Source organism: Dipodomys merriami, unplaced genomic scaffold (assembly GCF_024711535.1).
Source record: "Dipodomys merriami isolate MVZ:Mamm:240054 unplaced genomic scaffold, mDipMer1.0.p SCAF_6, whole genome shotgun sequence".
Taxonomy (NCBI): Eukaryota; Metazoa; Chordata; class Mammalia; order Rodentia; family Heteromyidae; genus Dipodomys; species Dipodomys merriami.
The window spans coordinates 61,611,836-61,628,247 of NW_027206179.1; the positions used below are offsets into that span (position 1 = coordinate 61,611,836).

The 16,412-nt window shown below is 37.2% G+C and overlaps 1 protein-coding gene across 6 annotated transcripts in view; it reads right to left on the bottom strand.

The window, feature by feature from the left end:
• Positions 1–16,412, bottom strand: part of Pds5b (PDS5 cohesin associated factor B) — a 165,580-nt gene that overhangs the window by 115,835 nt on the left and 33,333 nt on the right. For all 6 annotated transcript variants that reach the window (XM_070002989.1, XM_070002988.1, XM_070002990.1 and 3 more), the window contains exon 2: positions 3,752–3,878. In XM_070002989.1, the coding sequence (XP_069859090.1) occupies positions 3,752–3,859 (108 nt within the window). In that variant the 5' untranslated portion in view covers positions 3,860–3,878. The remainder of the gene's footprint in view (positions 1–3,751; positions 3,879–16,412) is intronic.

Below are 16,412 nucleotides of genomic sequence, written 5' to 3' on the forward strand. Positions count from 1 at the left end.
CAGGCCCCACGACTGGACCCAAAAAAAAAAAAAAAAATCATATCTAAAGTAAAAATCTAGTATGACATCTTAAGTTTTCCATCCTAGCCACTAAACCACTCCATATGGTTGTATACATTCAGCTAAGAGAATACATACACATGAATGTCAAAGAAACATCCTTCAGTTACCCTGACAAGTATAGCAACCAACCAAGTATTTCTTGTGCCATAACACAAAAGAAGATGATATGAAGATTTCATCATTTCAATGGCATGTATGTGCTGAGAAGGAAGCAACAGAAACAAAACCTTTCTCAAAGATATTCAGATAGAAGTTGTATGAAAAATGTAGTATAAATTCCGTGTAGGTCTTTGTCTAATTTCAGTATTAGTAAAAACAATGATGACTTCAACCTGTACTGTTCTTACTTCAAAATTGCCTAGCTTGAGAGCTGCCATGTATATGTAGCTTCAATGGAAAGCACCCACTAGGTGGTGCTACAAATACTAAGCAAACAAACAAGGCCACCAAAGTAATAAGTCCATGTCTTGGTCTCTTATAGCAGAAGCATTTCCACTTGTAGAGAATGGATGTTTCAATTTTGTAGATCCTCAGAGCAGCCATGAGAAGAAAAAAGTTCCTCACAGAGCAACCCCTCAGTTCTATTATCCCAGACACCGGAACTAACAGTCAACCAATCCTTCCAGCTTGGCCCAATGGTTAAAGGGTATGGCATTAGAAATATTATATTAACTTTTCAATTTTAATTACTTTTAAGGTTATGCTTTGATGACATACATAGGTGTTTATTAAAGAAAGGAACAAAAAAGCAAGATATGTTCAACTATTTTCTTAGACGCTATACACACAGGGGCTGGGAAGGTGGCTCAGTGGTAGTGCCTTGCATGCCTGAGCCCTGGGTTTGATTCCTCAAGAATCAAAAAGAAAAAAGAAAAAAGCCGGAAGTGGCGCTGTGGCTCAAGTGGTAGAGCGCTAGCCTTGAGCTGAAAAGCTGAGGGACAGCGCCCAGGCCCAGAGTTCAGGCCCCATGACGGAACCTCCCCCCAAAAAGAAGAAGAATCTATACACACAAATAGGAGGTAACAAACATTTTGACTAAAATGTTACAGGAAAATTTAGAAATTATATAAACAATGTCATCCTATATATTAGCAAGTTTTATAATTTATAAGACATATTTTGATATTTGTATATATTTGATAAACAGTTGTATATTTTGAAAGACACTGGTATTATCAAAAAATATCCAAGCCGGGTACTGGTGGTTCATTCCTGTAGTTCTAGCTACTCAGTAGGCTGAGATACAAGGATCACAGTTCAAAGCCAGTCCAGTAAGGAAAGTTCATGAGACTCCCTGTCTCCAATTAACCACCAGAAAATCAGAAGTGGTACTATGGCTAAAAGTGGTAGAGTGCTAGCCTTGAATGAAAAAGCTCAGGGACAACACTCAGGCCCTGAGTTCAAGCTCCACAACTGACAAAAAAGGAGAAAAAAAAAGTAGTATCACCCTACATTAAATTCATTATACTTCTCTAAAAAATATGCTAAGAATAATAGAAGGATAAAAATTGGAAAAATAAGTGATAAAGTCCACTAAAAATTAAATTTAAAAATGACAAAGTATATCAAACAGAATGCAGCTAGGTATAAATGTCTGCAAAATAATCATAACATACTACTAAAATACTAAATATGAGTACTATAGAAAGTATTATACAAAGAATAACAAAATGTGCTCAAGGTTCAGTTAACAGTAATTTTTCACTAGTGAATTTATTTCCAAGTGAATCAAACTCATTAATGGTAGGCACCAGTAGCTCATGCCTGTAATCCTAACTACTCAGGAGGCTGAAATCTGAGAATCAAAGTTCAAAGCCAGCCTGGGCAGCAAAGTCCATGAGACTCTTATCTCCAATTAACTACCAAAAAGTGACTAAAATGACCCAGTGCTAGCCTTGAGTGAAAAAGCTAAGGGATAGTGTGCCCAGGCCCTGAGTTCAAGCCCCTGCATCTACCCCCACACACAAAAAAAAAAACCCTCAACAATAATGACTCATGTGAGTCCTCTAAATTAAAAAATATGTCTGAGAAAAATAAGATCTCTAAAGACACTAAATACTAATCAACTTAGGAAATCTCTGCATTCACTTAGTTTCTCAGCAAATAACAGATATCTACCTACCATTTTTGGAATATACAAATGTGAGGAAATAAAATAATTCATTTCTATTTTTAAAAAATGAATGGGTCAACAGAATAGATATACACAGAAAATGACACGTTATACCCAGAAAGGAGTTAAAACTTAACTATTTTTGATAACATATAAACAAGTTCCTAACTAAAATAACTAAATATTAAATGTACTCTGCTCAGAGATTTTTTTTTTTGCGGGGGGGGGGGGGGGGGAGTGGATCTTGAAACCAAGAACTCAAGGCCTGAGCACTATCCCAGAGTTTTGTTTTTTTTTAAAAACTCAAGACTAACATTCTACCACTTGAGCCACAGTTCCACTTCTAGCTTCTCATGGTTATTTGGAGATAAATTTCACAGACATTCCTGTCCAGGCTGTGTGGAAATGCAATCCTCAGATCTCAGTGTCTAGACTAGCTAGGATTATAGGCATGAGCCACCAGCACCTGGCTCAAAGGTATCTTTCTTTTAAATAGTAAAAAAAAATTTATATCTGGCAACTGGACACTTTATTTATACAAGCTTAAGATCATGAAATTAGTATTAACATCCTTTTTTCCTTATTAAAAAAATACCATATAGCAATATAAAATAGTATCACGTTTTATGGTTCCTGGGTCTTCAGTAATAACATTTTCAGCACTGATGTTCAATAACATATTAATAAATATTACACACTGCATTTTTGTATTACATTATCCATGTGTATAATTATATTAGTTTAAAGAAATGACAATAAATTATAATAATATAAATGTCCAGGTGATAAAATCCAGGAAAATATGCCAAAAAATAAAGCAGATTAACATTCACATTGCTTGCTATATTACCTACTATATGATATTAACCATTTTAACAATGACAGAGAATAAGGCAAAACATTACCTCATAATACATGTCATATATGTGACTGTTTCATCTTTGAAAATTCATCATCAGTTTTGATTTAGTGCTACATAGAAGCAGAGGAAAAAACTAACAGTAAAACTCTAACCTACTCTTATAACTTTTATAACTACTGGTAGAAAGACTTAAGACTGTACTTTGCAGATTTAAATTTTTTTAGAAAATGAAGAAAACTTTGTACATACAAAACAGACTAGTGTTGGCTTGGTCTGTATACTCAAGTATAAGAAGACCCTAAAATATAAAGGGTCTGCCTTTCTTCTTTTTTTTTTTTTGGCCAATTCTGGGGCTTGAACTCAAGAGACGGGGCACTGTCCTTGAGCTTCATTTGCTCAAGGCTAGCGCTCTACCACTTGAGCCACAGAGCCACTTCCAGTTTTTTCTGTTTATATGGTACTGTAAAAAATTGTGCATACTAGGCAAGCACTCTACCACTAAGCCATACTCCCAGGTCCAGCTTCAGCTTTCTAATTAAACTCCCATTAGCAGCACAGCCAATCCCTCTTACTCCTTACCTACTCTCCTCCCTTAGAATCTCAGAGAGCCACTAGCCTTATTTAAGTTGCCCTAAGAAAATAAAGTCTTAAATGTTTCCTTCCCATCAAAACCCCACACAATAAACAGAAGTCCAAAACAACTTGTGACTCACCTTTAATCGTCTCACCATTTCCTCTTTAGATATTTTATCTGAGATTTCCTTGACCCCAGGAGGATAAGTAATCTTTCCATCATTGGTCCTCGTCTTTGAATGAGCCATGATGGAAATATTTTTACCCCTACAAGGAATTACAGGCAAACAACATATTGGTACAAACAGCATTTATAATAAACATAAATAAGTAAACATAATAGGTAACTTGCCCTCCAAAACAATTTGTAACTACCTAATTTACAGTAATTTGTATATCTATTAAAAAATCACTGATTGAAAAGTTCCCAAAATCATGGTTTTAGAAAAACTTGTTATTTTTATTTCCAATAGTTACTTGCACTAACTTTTTTTTTTTTTGGTCGGTCATGGGGTTTGAACTCTGGGCCTGGGTGCTGTTCCTCAGCTCTTCAGCTCAAGGCTAGTGTGCTACCACTTGAGCCACAGAGCCATTTCTAGTTTTCTGAGTAGTTTATTGGATATAAGAGTCTCACGGATTTTCCTGCTTGGGCTGGCTTTGAACCACAAACCTCAGATCTCCTGAGTAGCTAGGAATCACGCCCTGCTTTGCACTAACTTTTAACAGAATAATCAATAAATAATAAATAAACACTTGCACACAGGCAAGCACATACACATATACACATACACATACACACACACACACACACACACACACACACACACACACACACACACACACACACACACACACACACACACGAGAAAATATCCAAATCAGGGAATTTTTTAAAATATCAAAAGTTATACCAAGCAATATCTAAGAGGAACCCAAAGAAACAAATAACATATTGGGGTATTATATTCACTTATGCTCTCTGAGGACATTTATCAATTCTGATAAAAAAAAATAAGGTTGAGTTTTGGTGATGTCCTATGACATAAAGGAATAGAGTATACCTATCAAGGAAGAAAGTAAAATAATACTCTCCAGACAATAATACGGGATTATATAACCCAATCCTACAAAGGATACACACACAAAAAATAGTAGACAAAATAGGAAATTAACCTTTTGGCCTTCCCCTACACCCAAAGACTAGTAAGGAAGGCTACTTTGATTGTTAACAGGGCAAAGTCATAATGGACACCAAGCAATAAGAGCTAATTAGTTACTGATGCTCACATGACCTGCCCAAGCCTGACAACTCAAAGTATAAACCAGTGATATCCTCCTCCTCAAAATGGTACCATCCTAAGCACACAAAATAACCCCAAATCCTTCCTAGAGAAAGGCATCTTTAGAAATCCTACTATGATGCTTCTAAGACAAAGAACAGTACACCAAGTCCAAGCACCTAAGAAAACAAAACAAGAAATAGTAGAAACAATATATACAAGATTCAGAATTCTTCAGATGTTAATCTGAAGATCATAAATCAGAGCAATCAGAGATCATAAAAACTACTATACTTGTAATCTTAAAGCAATAAGAGACAACTTTTTCTTTTTTAATTGTTGGCCATGGGGCTTGAATCCAGGGCCTAGGCGATGTCCCTGAGCTCTTTTACTCAAGGCTAGTGTTCTACCACTTTGATCCAAAGCTCCACTTTTGGTTTTCTGGTGATTAATTGGAGGTAAGAGTGTCACAAACTTTTCTGCCTGGACTGGCTTTGAACCTTAATCCTCATATCTGAGCCTCCTGAGTAGGTCAGATTACAAGCATGAGCCACCAGCACAAAGCTGAGAGACAATCCTTACAAATGGCTACAGAAAAAAAAAGAAACAAACATATAATTAGCTAAAAAAAAAAAAAAAGGAAAAATAACTATAAAATGGAAAAACACAAAGTTTGTAATTAAAACATCAATAAACAAATTTATTAGCAGACAGTAAAAACTATTAGAATTGGAAAAATGAAAAAGTCAGATGAAATTATCAACATTTAACTGCAACCTATGATTCATGGAATTAAGAGGCAGAGTCCAGATACCTACAGAAAATATCACAAAATACTAACTCACAAATTCAAGAAGCCAACAGGGATTAAAATCAAAGTAACACCTAGGCACTGGTGACTCATGCCTGTCATCCTAGCTACTCAGAAGGCTGAGATCTGAGGATCACAATTCAGAGCCAGCCAGCCCAGGCAAGAAGATTCGTAAAACTCTTATCTCCAATTAACCACCAGAAAATCAGAAGTGTAGCTGTAGCTCAAGTGGTAGAGTACTAGCCTTGAGCTGAAGAGGCCCAGAGTTCAGGTCCCACAAATGTACCAAAAAAAAAAAAAAACCTCACACAAGCTGGGTACTAGTGGATCACGTGTGCCATCCTAACTACTCAGCAGATAGATATCTGAAAATCAATGTTCAAAGCTAGCCCATGCAGACAAATCTATGAGACTCTTACAACCAACAAAATATTAAGAATGGAGGGTAGCTCAAGTGGTAAAGCACTAATTATGAACAAAACACTAAGTGAGAGCACCGAAAGTTCAAAACCCAGTACCAACATACACAGACACACACACATACATATATGTGTTTGTACATATATCTGTATATATGCACTGTGCATATGTGTAGGTGCATACATGTATATACATGCATATATGATTATATGTGTACACATAGGGTGTGTACGTGTGGTGTAGACAGTAGATGTATATAGTATGTTCATATATAAATATACATATAATTATAGTAATTTACACACAGTACAAAAAAAGGATCAATGGGATATAAGAAATAGCCCAGAGGGCTGGGAAGGTGGCTCAGTGGTAGAGCACTTGCCTTGCATGCCTGAGGCCGTGGGTTCTATTCCTCAGCACCACATAAGCAAAAAGAAAAAAGCCGGAAGTGGCGCTGTGGCGCAAGTGGTAGAGTGCTAGCCTTGAGCTGAAGAGCTGAGGGACAGCGCCCAGGCCCAGAGTTCAGGCCCCACGACCGGACCCAAAAAAAAAAGAAAGAAAAAGAAAAAGAAATAGCCCAGAAACAGATTCACAAAAACATTAAACTTACATGAAAAATAGTGGCCAAATAGATCAGAATTAAAATTCAGAACATGAGGAGTTTATTTCTTACAGAACACCTTAGCAGTAACTATAGGACAGAATAAGTAAGATGGGTCTCAAAATCTACCAAAAGAACACACATTCTTTTTTTTTTTTTTTTTTTTTTTTTTTTTTTGTCGGTCGTGGGGCTTGAACTCTGGGCCTGGGCGCTGTCCCTCAGCTCTTCAGCTCAAGGCGAGCACTCTACCACTTGAGCTACAGCGCCACTTCCAGTTTTCTGGTGGTTTATTGGAGATAGGAGTCTCACGGTCTCTCCTGCCCGGGCTGGCTTTGAACCGCGATCCTCAGATCTCAGCCTCCTGAGTAGCTAGGATTACAGGCGTGAGCCACCAGCGCCCGGCAGAACACACATTCTTAAATAACTGTCACAATACATTCTGTAATTATCTCAACTGAGATAAGAAACAAGAAGCTTAGAAGATTAAAATAAATCAAGTAAGGTGGTAATAATATATAGAACACTATAATTGGAGAAAAGTAAAATACGTTATTGCTGGGCACCAGTAGTTCACCCCTGTAATCGTAGCTACTCAGGAGGCTGAAATCTGAAGATAGTAGCTCAAAGCCAGCCCACTCAGGGAAAGACTCATCTACAATTACCCCTAGAAAACCTGAAGTGGTGCTATGGCTCAAAGTGGTAGAACACAAGCCTTGAGGTTTTTGAAAAAGCTCAGGGACAGTGCCTAGACCCTGAATTTAAGCCCCACAACCAACAAAATTAAATTTAAATTAAATAAAACAAAATGTCATTGGAGTGAAAGTGTAACTGATGAAAAAGGTAGATGAAAATAAAATTAAAAATAAATAACAGACAACAGGAGGCCAGCTACTCAGTTTTACTTTATCTTAGTAGCAGAGGTAGGAAATACTTTTGTGAATATACATTAGCTGTTTCCTCAGTGTAAGACATACTCACTGGCCCCAACCTACTAAGCAAACTTAAAGTATCTCCAAGTTTTAAGTATTCATTTTCACCTTCCCTGACCATAATCCCTGACCCACTACAGATATTCACATTTTGAACCTACTACAAAAATAGCATTTATCACATCATACTCATAGTACATCTTATTTTTATGTATGCTTCTCCCACCAAGAAATGAGGAACCTTTTTTCTGCCAGCAGCCATCTGGATATTTATAGCATCATTACAGTCCATAAGAAATTACCAATACAGGTAAAGAGACTTCAGGCAAGTGATGAAAAGCATTTTATGTCTGTCCTAGCTTGGACATCACAGGGTCTTGTATGTCCCGATGGCCAGTATTTTCTATGCTATCATCTATTTAACACTAAAGGGTATGGTAATGGGTAATCAGAAAATGTTTGATGAATAAATGACAAGAACTACTTTTAAAAATTGTAACAAGCAATACAAACTAGTCAGAAATCAATATAGGAAGACCATTAGAAAATAGTTGCAAAATTCAAGGTAAGAAATAATAAAGACCTGGCTTTAAGCAATGACCACAAACAAGAAAATGAGTTCAAAGACTTATACAAGTAGTTATAATGTAGAAGCAGATCATTGCAAAATTCAAAGCCTTTGTTCCCAAAAGTTCATTTATGTAAATATCTATCAAAAACATAATGAGTGCAGTATTAGGTGTTAGGAATGCAATGATAAGAAAATATGCAAAATACCTATCCTCGTTATTATACACGTTAGGGGATAAAAAAGATCAAATCTTGGAAAAAAAATAAGCTTCATCTAGAAGGCAACTATATAGTGTAGGTGTAAAGTTCTAAAGAAAAGTCAAAACCAAAATATACTTCAATACAATCTATCGCTTATATCTTTTGGTTTTAAAAGGTTAATAAAGGAAATATACAGGATGAGTTAGATATTAAGACTAAATCTTGAAGAAATACTCATACTGATGGAGGAAAAGGGACAATAGTCAAGTATAGATTTGAGGATCACAGTTCGAAGCCAGCCAGAATGAACCACCAAAAAAGCCAGTAGTGGAGCCGTTGTTCAAGTGGTAGAGTGCTCACCTTGAGTAAAAGAAGTTCAGGGACAGCACTTAGGGCCTGAGTTCAAGCTCCTCAGCACACACACAAAAAGATAAGAAAGTGAGGATAAATGTTATAAAAACTTGAAGATGGGAGAAAATTTGAAGAGAGTGACAATGACTTTGGTGAAAATATACATGACCTCAGCAAGTATGTCCCTGAAGTTTGTTGGATGATCTTTAGGAAAGTTTCTAGCTAAGCACAGCTCAAGTAGTAGAAAATTTACCTGGCAAGCAGAAGCCCATGAATTGAATCCCTAGTTCCACAAGGGGGGGGGGGGGGGGGGGGGGGAGAGAAGAGAATGAATGATTATAATAGCATGGTAAGAAAAAAAAACAGTACTAGTAACAAAAAAGGAAGCAATGCATAAGAACGGGTACAGGAAATAGGGGACCTTTACTTTTTGGGAAAAATGTATTCAGAGATGCTCCTATAAAGTTAAATCAGAATGTCAAAGAAATGTTATGACAAAATTCTTTTCCTCTTTAGGGAATCTTAATTATTTACCTTGAATGTAGGAGAAATAAAGCAAAAATGGTAGCTACTTAAAATACACACACATAGGCAGGTGCCAGTAATCCTAGCTACTCAGGAGGCCAAGATCTGATGATCATGGTTCAAAGCCAGCTCAGGCAGGAAAGTCCATGAGACTCTTATCTCCAATTAATTACCAGAAAACCAGAAGTGGTGCTGTGGCTCAAGTGGTAGAGTGCTAGCCTTGAGCTGAAGAGCTCAGGGACAGTGCCCATGCCCAGAGTTCAAGCCCCATGACCAACAACAAAAAAAAAGTATATGTATACACACACACACTGAGACGCACACACCAACTATTTGTACAAGAATCTATTTTATATGTAATTTATACTATACATACACACACACACCCACTATGTGCCGATTGGTCAATTTCACTGTTCATCTAAAAAGTACAAATTTTAGACAGGTAGTGGTGAATGCCTGTAATCCCAGCACTCAGGAGGCTAAAGCAGAAGGACAGAAGTTCTAGGACAACCTGAGTCACATAATGAGTTTACAGCCACCCTGTGTTTGTAATGTAACCCTGCCTCCAAAAAGCTAAAAAATTAAAAAATACTAACTTTGAATTTTGCCATTTTAAAATAAAACTATGATTACCTAGAATTTTTCTTTGAATGGGTGACTTAAAACGTTCAGAAAGCAATTAAAATAATGTGCAGCACTGCCTTATTTGTATTTTCTGTCCAGTATAAACAAACATAACAAAAATATTCTATTACTACAGAACATTGCACAAGTTCAAATAAAATAGCTATTTAAAAGAAACATTTTAAATCATACTAACAGATCTAGGAAGAAATTTCAATCAAATTACCTAATTCCTAGGATCTGTATTTGATCAAGTTTAGTAAAAGCTCTTTTTCTTCCTGGGATTTCACTCCCGGTTTGAGATGAAATTAGATGGGAAACATAGGATCTTTTGAGTCTGGTAACTGAAGAAGGAAGCCTGCCCCATAACTACTTCCTCCAACAACCAGCAGATGGTGCCCTCCATAAAGACAACCCTTCTACTACATAGTAATTAGAGAAGTTAGGTTTATTCTTAACAAAGGACAAAAAGACCAAAAAAAGAAAGATGTTATTCTCCCTTAAGTATATAACCTTAAGGCTTACATATTTTCCAACTATTTAACACAAAAAGTTGCCTTTTTCCATTCACAATATGAAACAAATCAACAAGCATCAGTTACAGCACAGAAAGTATTCTGTTAAGTCAAACTAATACTTTTATAATGTGGTAATACATCTCATTTATTTTTCTGGTCAGTACAAAATCTGATGCGTTATTACTGGAAAGGAGGGAATAAAATACCACCACTAGCTGGGCTGGGAAGGTGGCTCAATGATAGAGCGCTTGCCTTGCATGCATGAGGCCCTGGGTTCGATTCCTCACCACCACATAAGCAGAAGAAAAAAAAAGCCGGAAGTGGCACTGTGGCTCAAGTGGTAGAGGGCTAGCCTTGAGCTGAAGAGCTGAGGGACAGCACCCAAGCCCAGAGTTCAGGCCCCACGACTGGACCCAAAAAAAAAAAAAAAAAATACCACTAGCTGACTATTTAGATTAAATTAATCTTTATTAATTCTAAGTAAATGTATTTATCCACTAGTCCATATGTGTTCTAGTAAAGCAGAGTATAAGTCAGCCCTCTGTATATGTTCCTTACTTGTATTTCTCATCAACCAAGGAGCAAGAATAATTTTTAAAAATTGATTCTGTGTTTAACTAGGTACAGACTTTTTTCTTATCATTATTCTCTAAACAGATTATCACCTATTTGTATAATATGCATGGTGTATTAGGCATTATGACTCAGCTAGAGATTATTTAAAGTATGCAAGAGAATGTGGAAAGTTTCTCTGTACATACTATGCTGTTTTATAAGAAACTTCAACAACCACACATTTTGGAATCTCAAGAGGGGCCTGGAAACAATCCTCAACAGGTAACAAAGGGTGACTGACTTTAAATGCTATATGTCTTTTTAGAGAGCATGCTTGTTGTTTTTGTTGTTGTTTTTAATTATTTTTAAGTAGTTGTACAAAGTTGTTGCAATTCAACAAGTCAGTTTATGAATACAATGCTTCTTGATCACCCTTTCTATCTTTCCCAGCCCCATTCATACTGTCAAGTTACATGGTTCCATTTCCCATATGTACAATGAGTATAATTGTATTTGCTCATCTTCCTCTCTATATAGCCTGCCTGTTGAGTTCATATCTTTACTAATGTTTAGATATAGAAAGACAAATGTAGTCATTCTCTTTTGTATATCCTTTTTTAAGATTACTAACTTTATTTTAAAAAAAGAAAAATGGTAAAGCTTAACTGGCTCAGCTAGAAAAACAATTGCAGCCCCCTGGACTTAGCATCAGTTTCTAACAAGCGAACGGAAAATGTTCCATAAAAATCTCTTTAACTGGGGCTGGGAAGGTGGCTCAGTGCTAGAGCGCTTGCCTTGCATGCCTAAAGCCCTCGGTTTGATTCCTCAGCGCCACATAAAAAAAAAAAAGAAAAAAAGCCAGAAGTGGCGCTGTGGCTCAAGTGGTAGAGTGCTAGCCTTGAGCTGAAGCTGAGGGACAGCGCCCAGGCCCAGAGTTCAGGCCCCACAACCGGACCCAAAAAAACAAAAAACAAAAACAAAAAAAAACTCAAACTGTTTTCTTCATTACTGATAATATTATCTTTAATTAAATATTTCACATTACTCTGGTCAGTACCATGTCCCACTCATGTGAAAGAACAAAATTATGTACTTCTCTATTCACATCAAATCTCAAGCACACATTCTTGTTCAAATCTCTTCATTAAGAAAACACAAGCCCTGTCAAACAGGACCTTTCTCTGCTTGCCATCACTAAATTTACATGCCTACATACACATGCACCCAACTCCTTCCTTCTTTCCTGTTGCCAGAAAGGAAATTGTATCTTCATGTCAAAAGTACACAAAGTACCCTCCATATGTACACAAAATCCCATCCTCTACAGGTTTCTCAGACATTCATTTTGTTGAAAGTCATTCTTTCTACAGCTTTATCTATCCTACATCTACAAGATCTATTCTCTTGGAATTCAAATAGGGCTCCTGGATGAAAGAAATTAAAGCAGGGAACTAAAGAAATGTATATTTTTGGAGGACAAATACTCCACCAGCTATTGTCTTCACCCTCAAAGTACCTTCATAGGTAACCAAAAAGTAATTAACCAGGTACTCAGAAGGTAGATACTGGGAGGATGGTGATTTGAGACCAAATGGAGCAAAAAGTTATCAATACTGTGGCCCCAGCTGGGTGGGAAGCATAGGTAGGAAGATTACTCTCTGAAAATGGGCCAGGCAAAAATACAGACCTGCCATACACTGGTGTCTCACATCTGTAATCGTAGCTTAAACTCAAGCTTCTTAAAGAGTAGTTTATATTTACTATGTTCAATTTTCATGAACTCTTCATACTAATTCAATCTAGCTTTCAAACCTCACTATTTCACCCTATTATAGTCAGCAATAATGCTGTTGCCAAGTCATTGTGACAGACTTCAAACTAACAATTTCTTCTGTCCCTGTATTTACACACTTGCAGTACGATTTTCTTGCTCTTCTCACCAAATAAAGTTGTTTTCCACTTGAATCTGAGATGCTCTTAGGATTTTCTTTATCCAGTGAGATATTGATAACCTTAATAAGTACTTGGTGCTTTAGATTTGTTAACCTGCTGCTCTTGGAACCCTACTCTGGACATGTGAAGAGATCCAAACTATACTTTTGTTAAATATGAAAAGAGAACAGTTATCTCAGCCATAGTCATCCTAAAGAAGTCAGCCCCAAACAAATGAGCAGGTAACTACAGATGCATACCTGTAGATGAATCCACAGGCCAGAGTGGGCCCAGCAGAGATCAGTTAAATCAAGAAACCCAAACTGTAAACTTGAAAAACTGGGAATAGAAATAAAATTCAGGGACAATATCCTATGCAATAAGAGCTAAGTGTCAACATTAACCTCTATTTGTCAAATCAAATTAGTAAGACTCTTAATTTTATTTAATGGATGTTAGCAGTATGATATACTGGCCACAGCCTCTTCCTTGAAACACTATTTTCCTTTAGCTTTTATATCTTTTACATTTTTCTGGCATATTAACATATTCGTCATTCCTATCTCCTTCAATTGTTTATTTCTCCTCTAAACAGCCTCTAAATGAGTAACTCAATTCTAGATCATTTATTCTGCCTCTTGCTCTCTATTTTCTGCTTTTTTGCTCACACATTTCTCTCCCAAGAATTCTGCTCTGAACTTAAAAAAGAAAAAAATACTCTAGCATGGTGGCTCATGCCCGTAATCCTAGCCACTCAAGAGGCTGAGATCTGAAGATTGTGGTTCAAAGCTAGCCCAAGCAAATTTAAACCCACAAGATCACATCTCAAATTAACCAGCAAAAGCTGGAAAATGAAGGCCTGGCTCAAGGAGTAGAGCCTTGGCCTTGAGTGAAAACTAGAGAGTATAATGCCCTGCACATCCCAGTATAAGCACAATTGATCGATAGATAGGCACATAGACACATAGACACAGAGAGAGAGAGAGAGAGAGAGAGAGAGAGAGAGAGAGAGAGAACAATTCTTTTTTTTTTGGGGGGGGGGGTGGGCTTGAACTCTGGGCTCGGGCACTGTCCCTGAGCTCTTCAGCTCAAAGTGAACAATCTACTGCTTGAGCCATAGTGCCACTTCCAGTTTTCTACTGGTTTATTGGAGATTTCCTGCCCCGGCTGGCTTTGAACCATGATCCTCAGATCTCAGCCTCCTGGGTAGCTAGGATTATAGGCGAGACCACCAGCGCCCGGCAAGATAACCTTTTTTTTTTTTTTTGACGGTTGTAGGGCCTGGGTGCTGTCCCTCAGCTCTTTAGCTCAAGGCTAGCACCATACCACTTGAGCCACAGCACCACTTCTGGCTCTTTTCTGCTTATGTGGTGCTGAGGAATCAAACCTGGGGCCTCTTGCATGCAAGGCAAGCATTCTACCACTGAGCCAACTTCCCAGACCCTGAGATAACAATTTTTTAACATTAATATATGTTGCCTCTGAGGGAGTGGATCAAGTGGTAGAATACCTAACAAGCATGAAGCTTTGACTTCAAATCCCAATTCCACACCAAAAAATTAAAAATAAAAACATAATACATAATTCTTCATTATATGATATACATATATCATAAAATTCATCCTTACAACCAATTTAGTTCAGTAGCACTAATTATATTCACAATATTCTACACCCATAACCATCATCTATTTCCAAAACTTTTTCACCACCCCAAACAGAAACTTAGAATCATTAAGCAATAATTCCACATTCCCTCTTCTCTCCAGCCCTTAGTAAACCTCATCTATTTTCCATACAAATTTGCTTAATCTTAGTGCCTTGTATAAGTGGAATCACTTATTATGTTTTCAAAGTATATCCACATTGTAGTTGTAGTTTACATCAGAACTTCATTTATTTTCTTACAACTGAATATCACATTACATGTATTTGTTTAATTCATAAATCTGTTTTATGTTGTGTTTGGTGGTACTAGAGCTTGAACTCTGGGTTTTTAGAAAGTGCTCTGCCAGTTCAGTCATATCTCTACTCCTTTGGCTGTTTTTCATTTTTCAAGTAAGACCTCCTATTTTCTTCTGGGCCAGCCTTCACCAGCAATCCTTTGTTTCTTGCATACTTGACATTACAGGTATTTGATATTGCACCAGACTTGTTTTACTAACTTTTCCTCCTGGATGGCACCCATAATCATCCTAACACTACCTCCAGTAGGTGGGATTTAGAGACACCATCATACCTGGTCTCCATTCACCTGTTGATCGACACAACTAATTTTTCCTCTTGGGTACTGTGAACATTTCAATTGAACAAAAGTATAAAAATATCTACTTAGGTTGCTTTTCAATTTCTTCTCAGTGTATAGCTAGGAGTAGCAATTTCATGTTCAGCTTTTTGAAACACCACCAGTTGGCGATACCAATGAGGGTTCCGGCTTTTCTACATCCTCTCCAACAGTTTTTATTTTATGAAATTTTTATTAGTAATTCTAGTATATAAACCGCAATAGTTTTTTGCTTTTGATTTGTATTTTCCTGAGTATCTTAACACATGTACATTTCTATATATCTTCTTTCAAAAAATCTATTCACAACCCTGGCTCATGAAATAAATACCTGAGCAAGTAGCTTTCAGGGTAAAATGAAGAACTAAAAGTTTTCTCTATACAGGCTGGTTATTGGTGGGTCATACCTGTAATCCTAGCTACTTTGGGAGGTTGAGAGCAAGAGGATCATGGTTTGTGGCCAGTCTAACTAGAAAACTCTACAAATCCTCTTTTAACCCCATAACTGCATTTGTCACCCAGCTACAACAGCAAAACTAAAATGGGCAGTTTGTGGTACATGCACACACCCAAGCAGGAAGCAAGACCCAATCTTAAAATTTGTACAAAAAATAGCTGGGTGGCTCAGTGGTAGAGCAGGAAACCTTGAGATCAAACCTTGGTACCACAAATAAAGTTTCTACCATGCAACTCTGTGGAGAAGTCAAAGAAATGATGGACAGGCTATATTCTGAGAAGCAAAAGAGAAGAAGACCATTATAGGACAAACATTTACAGGAGACAAAGAGCATCGGGAATCATAATATGACAGGAAAACTGAAAAGTAAACACAAAAAGACAGAGAAAAGTAGGAACCAGTCTACAACACCCCTTCCCCTGGGGAGAAGGGATCTAGAAACCCCAACCACAAGTTAAGTTTGGAAAGTCTAAGCAACCTTGGTGACAAAAGACTAGCAGTCCAAGCCACAAAAATCCATATTTTCCCCAACCCTTAAATCCAGTGAAGGGATTTGGTATGACATTGACTGTTCCTATGTTACAGGATATCACTGGAGAAGAAATCCACTGTCACACCCTATGAATCAGAGTACTATATAGCCAGGAACCTTGAGAAGGGGCCTATCTATTCTATAAGAATCAGCTAACTCTGGGGACCTAAAAACAAGCCAGGAGTCACTGAGTGGAAGAAGCCAACAA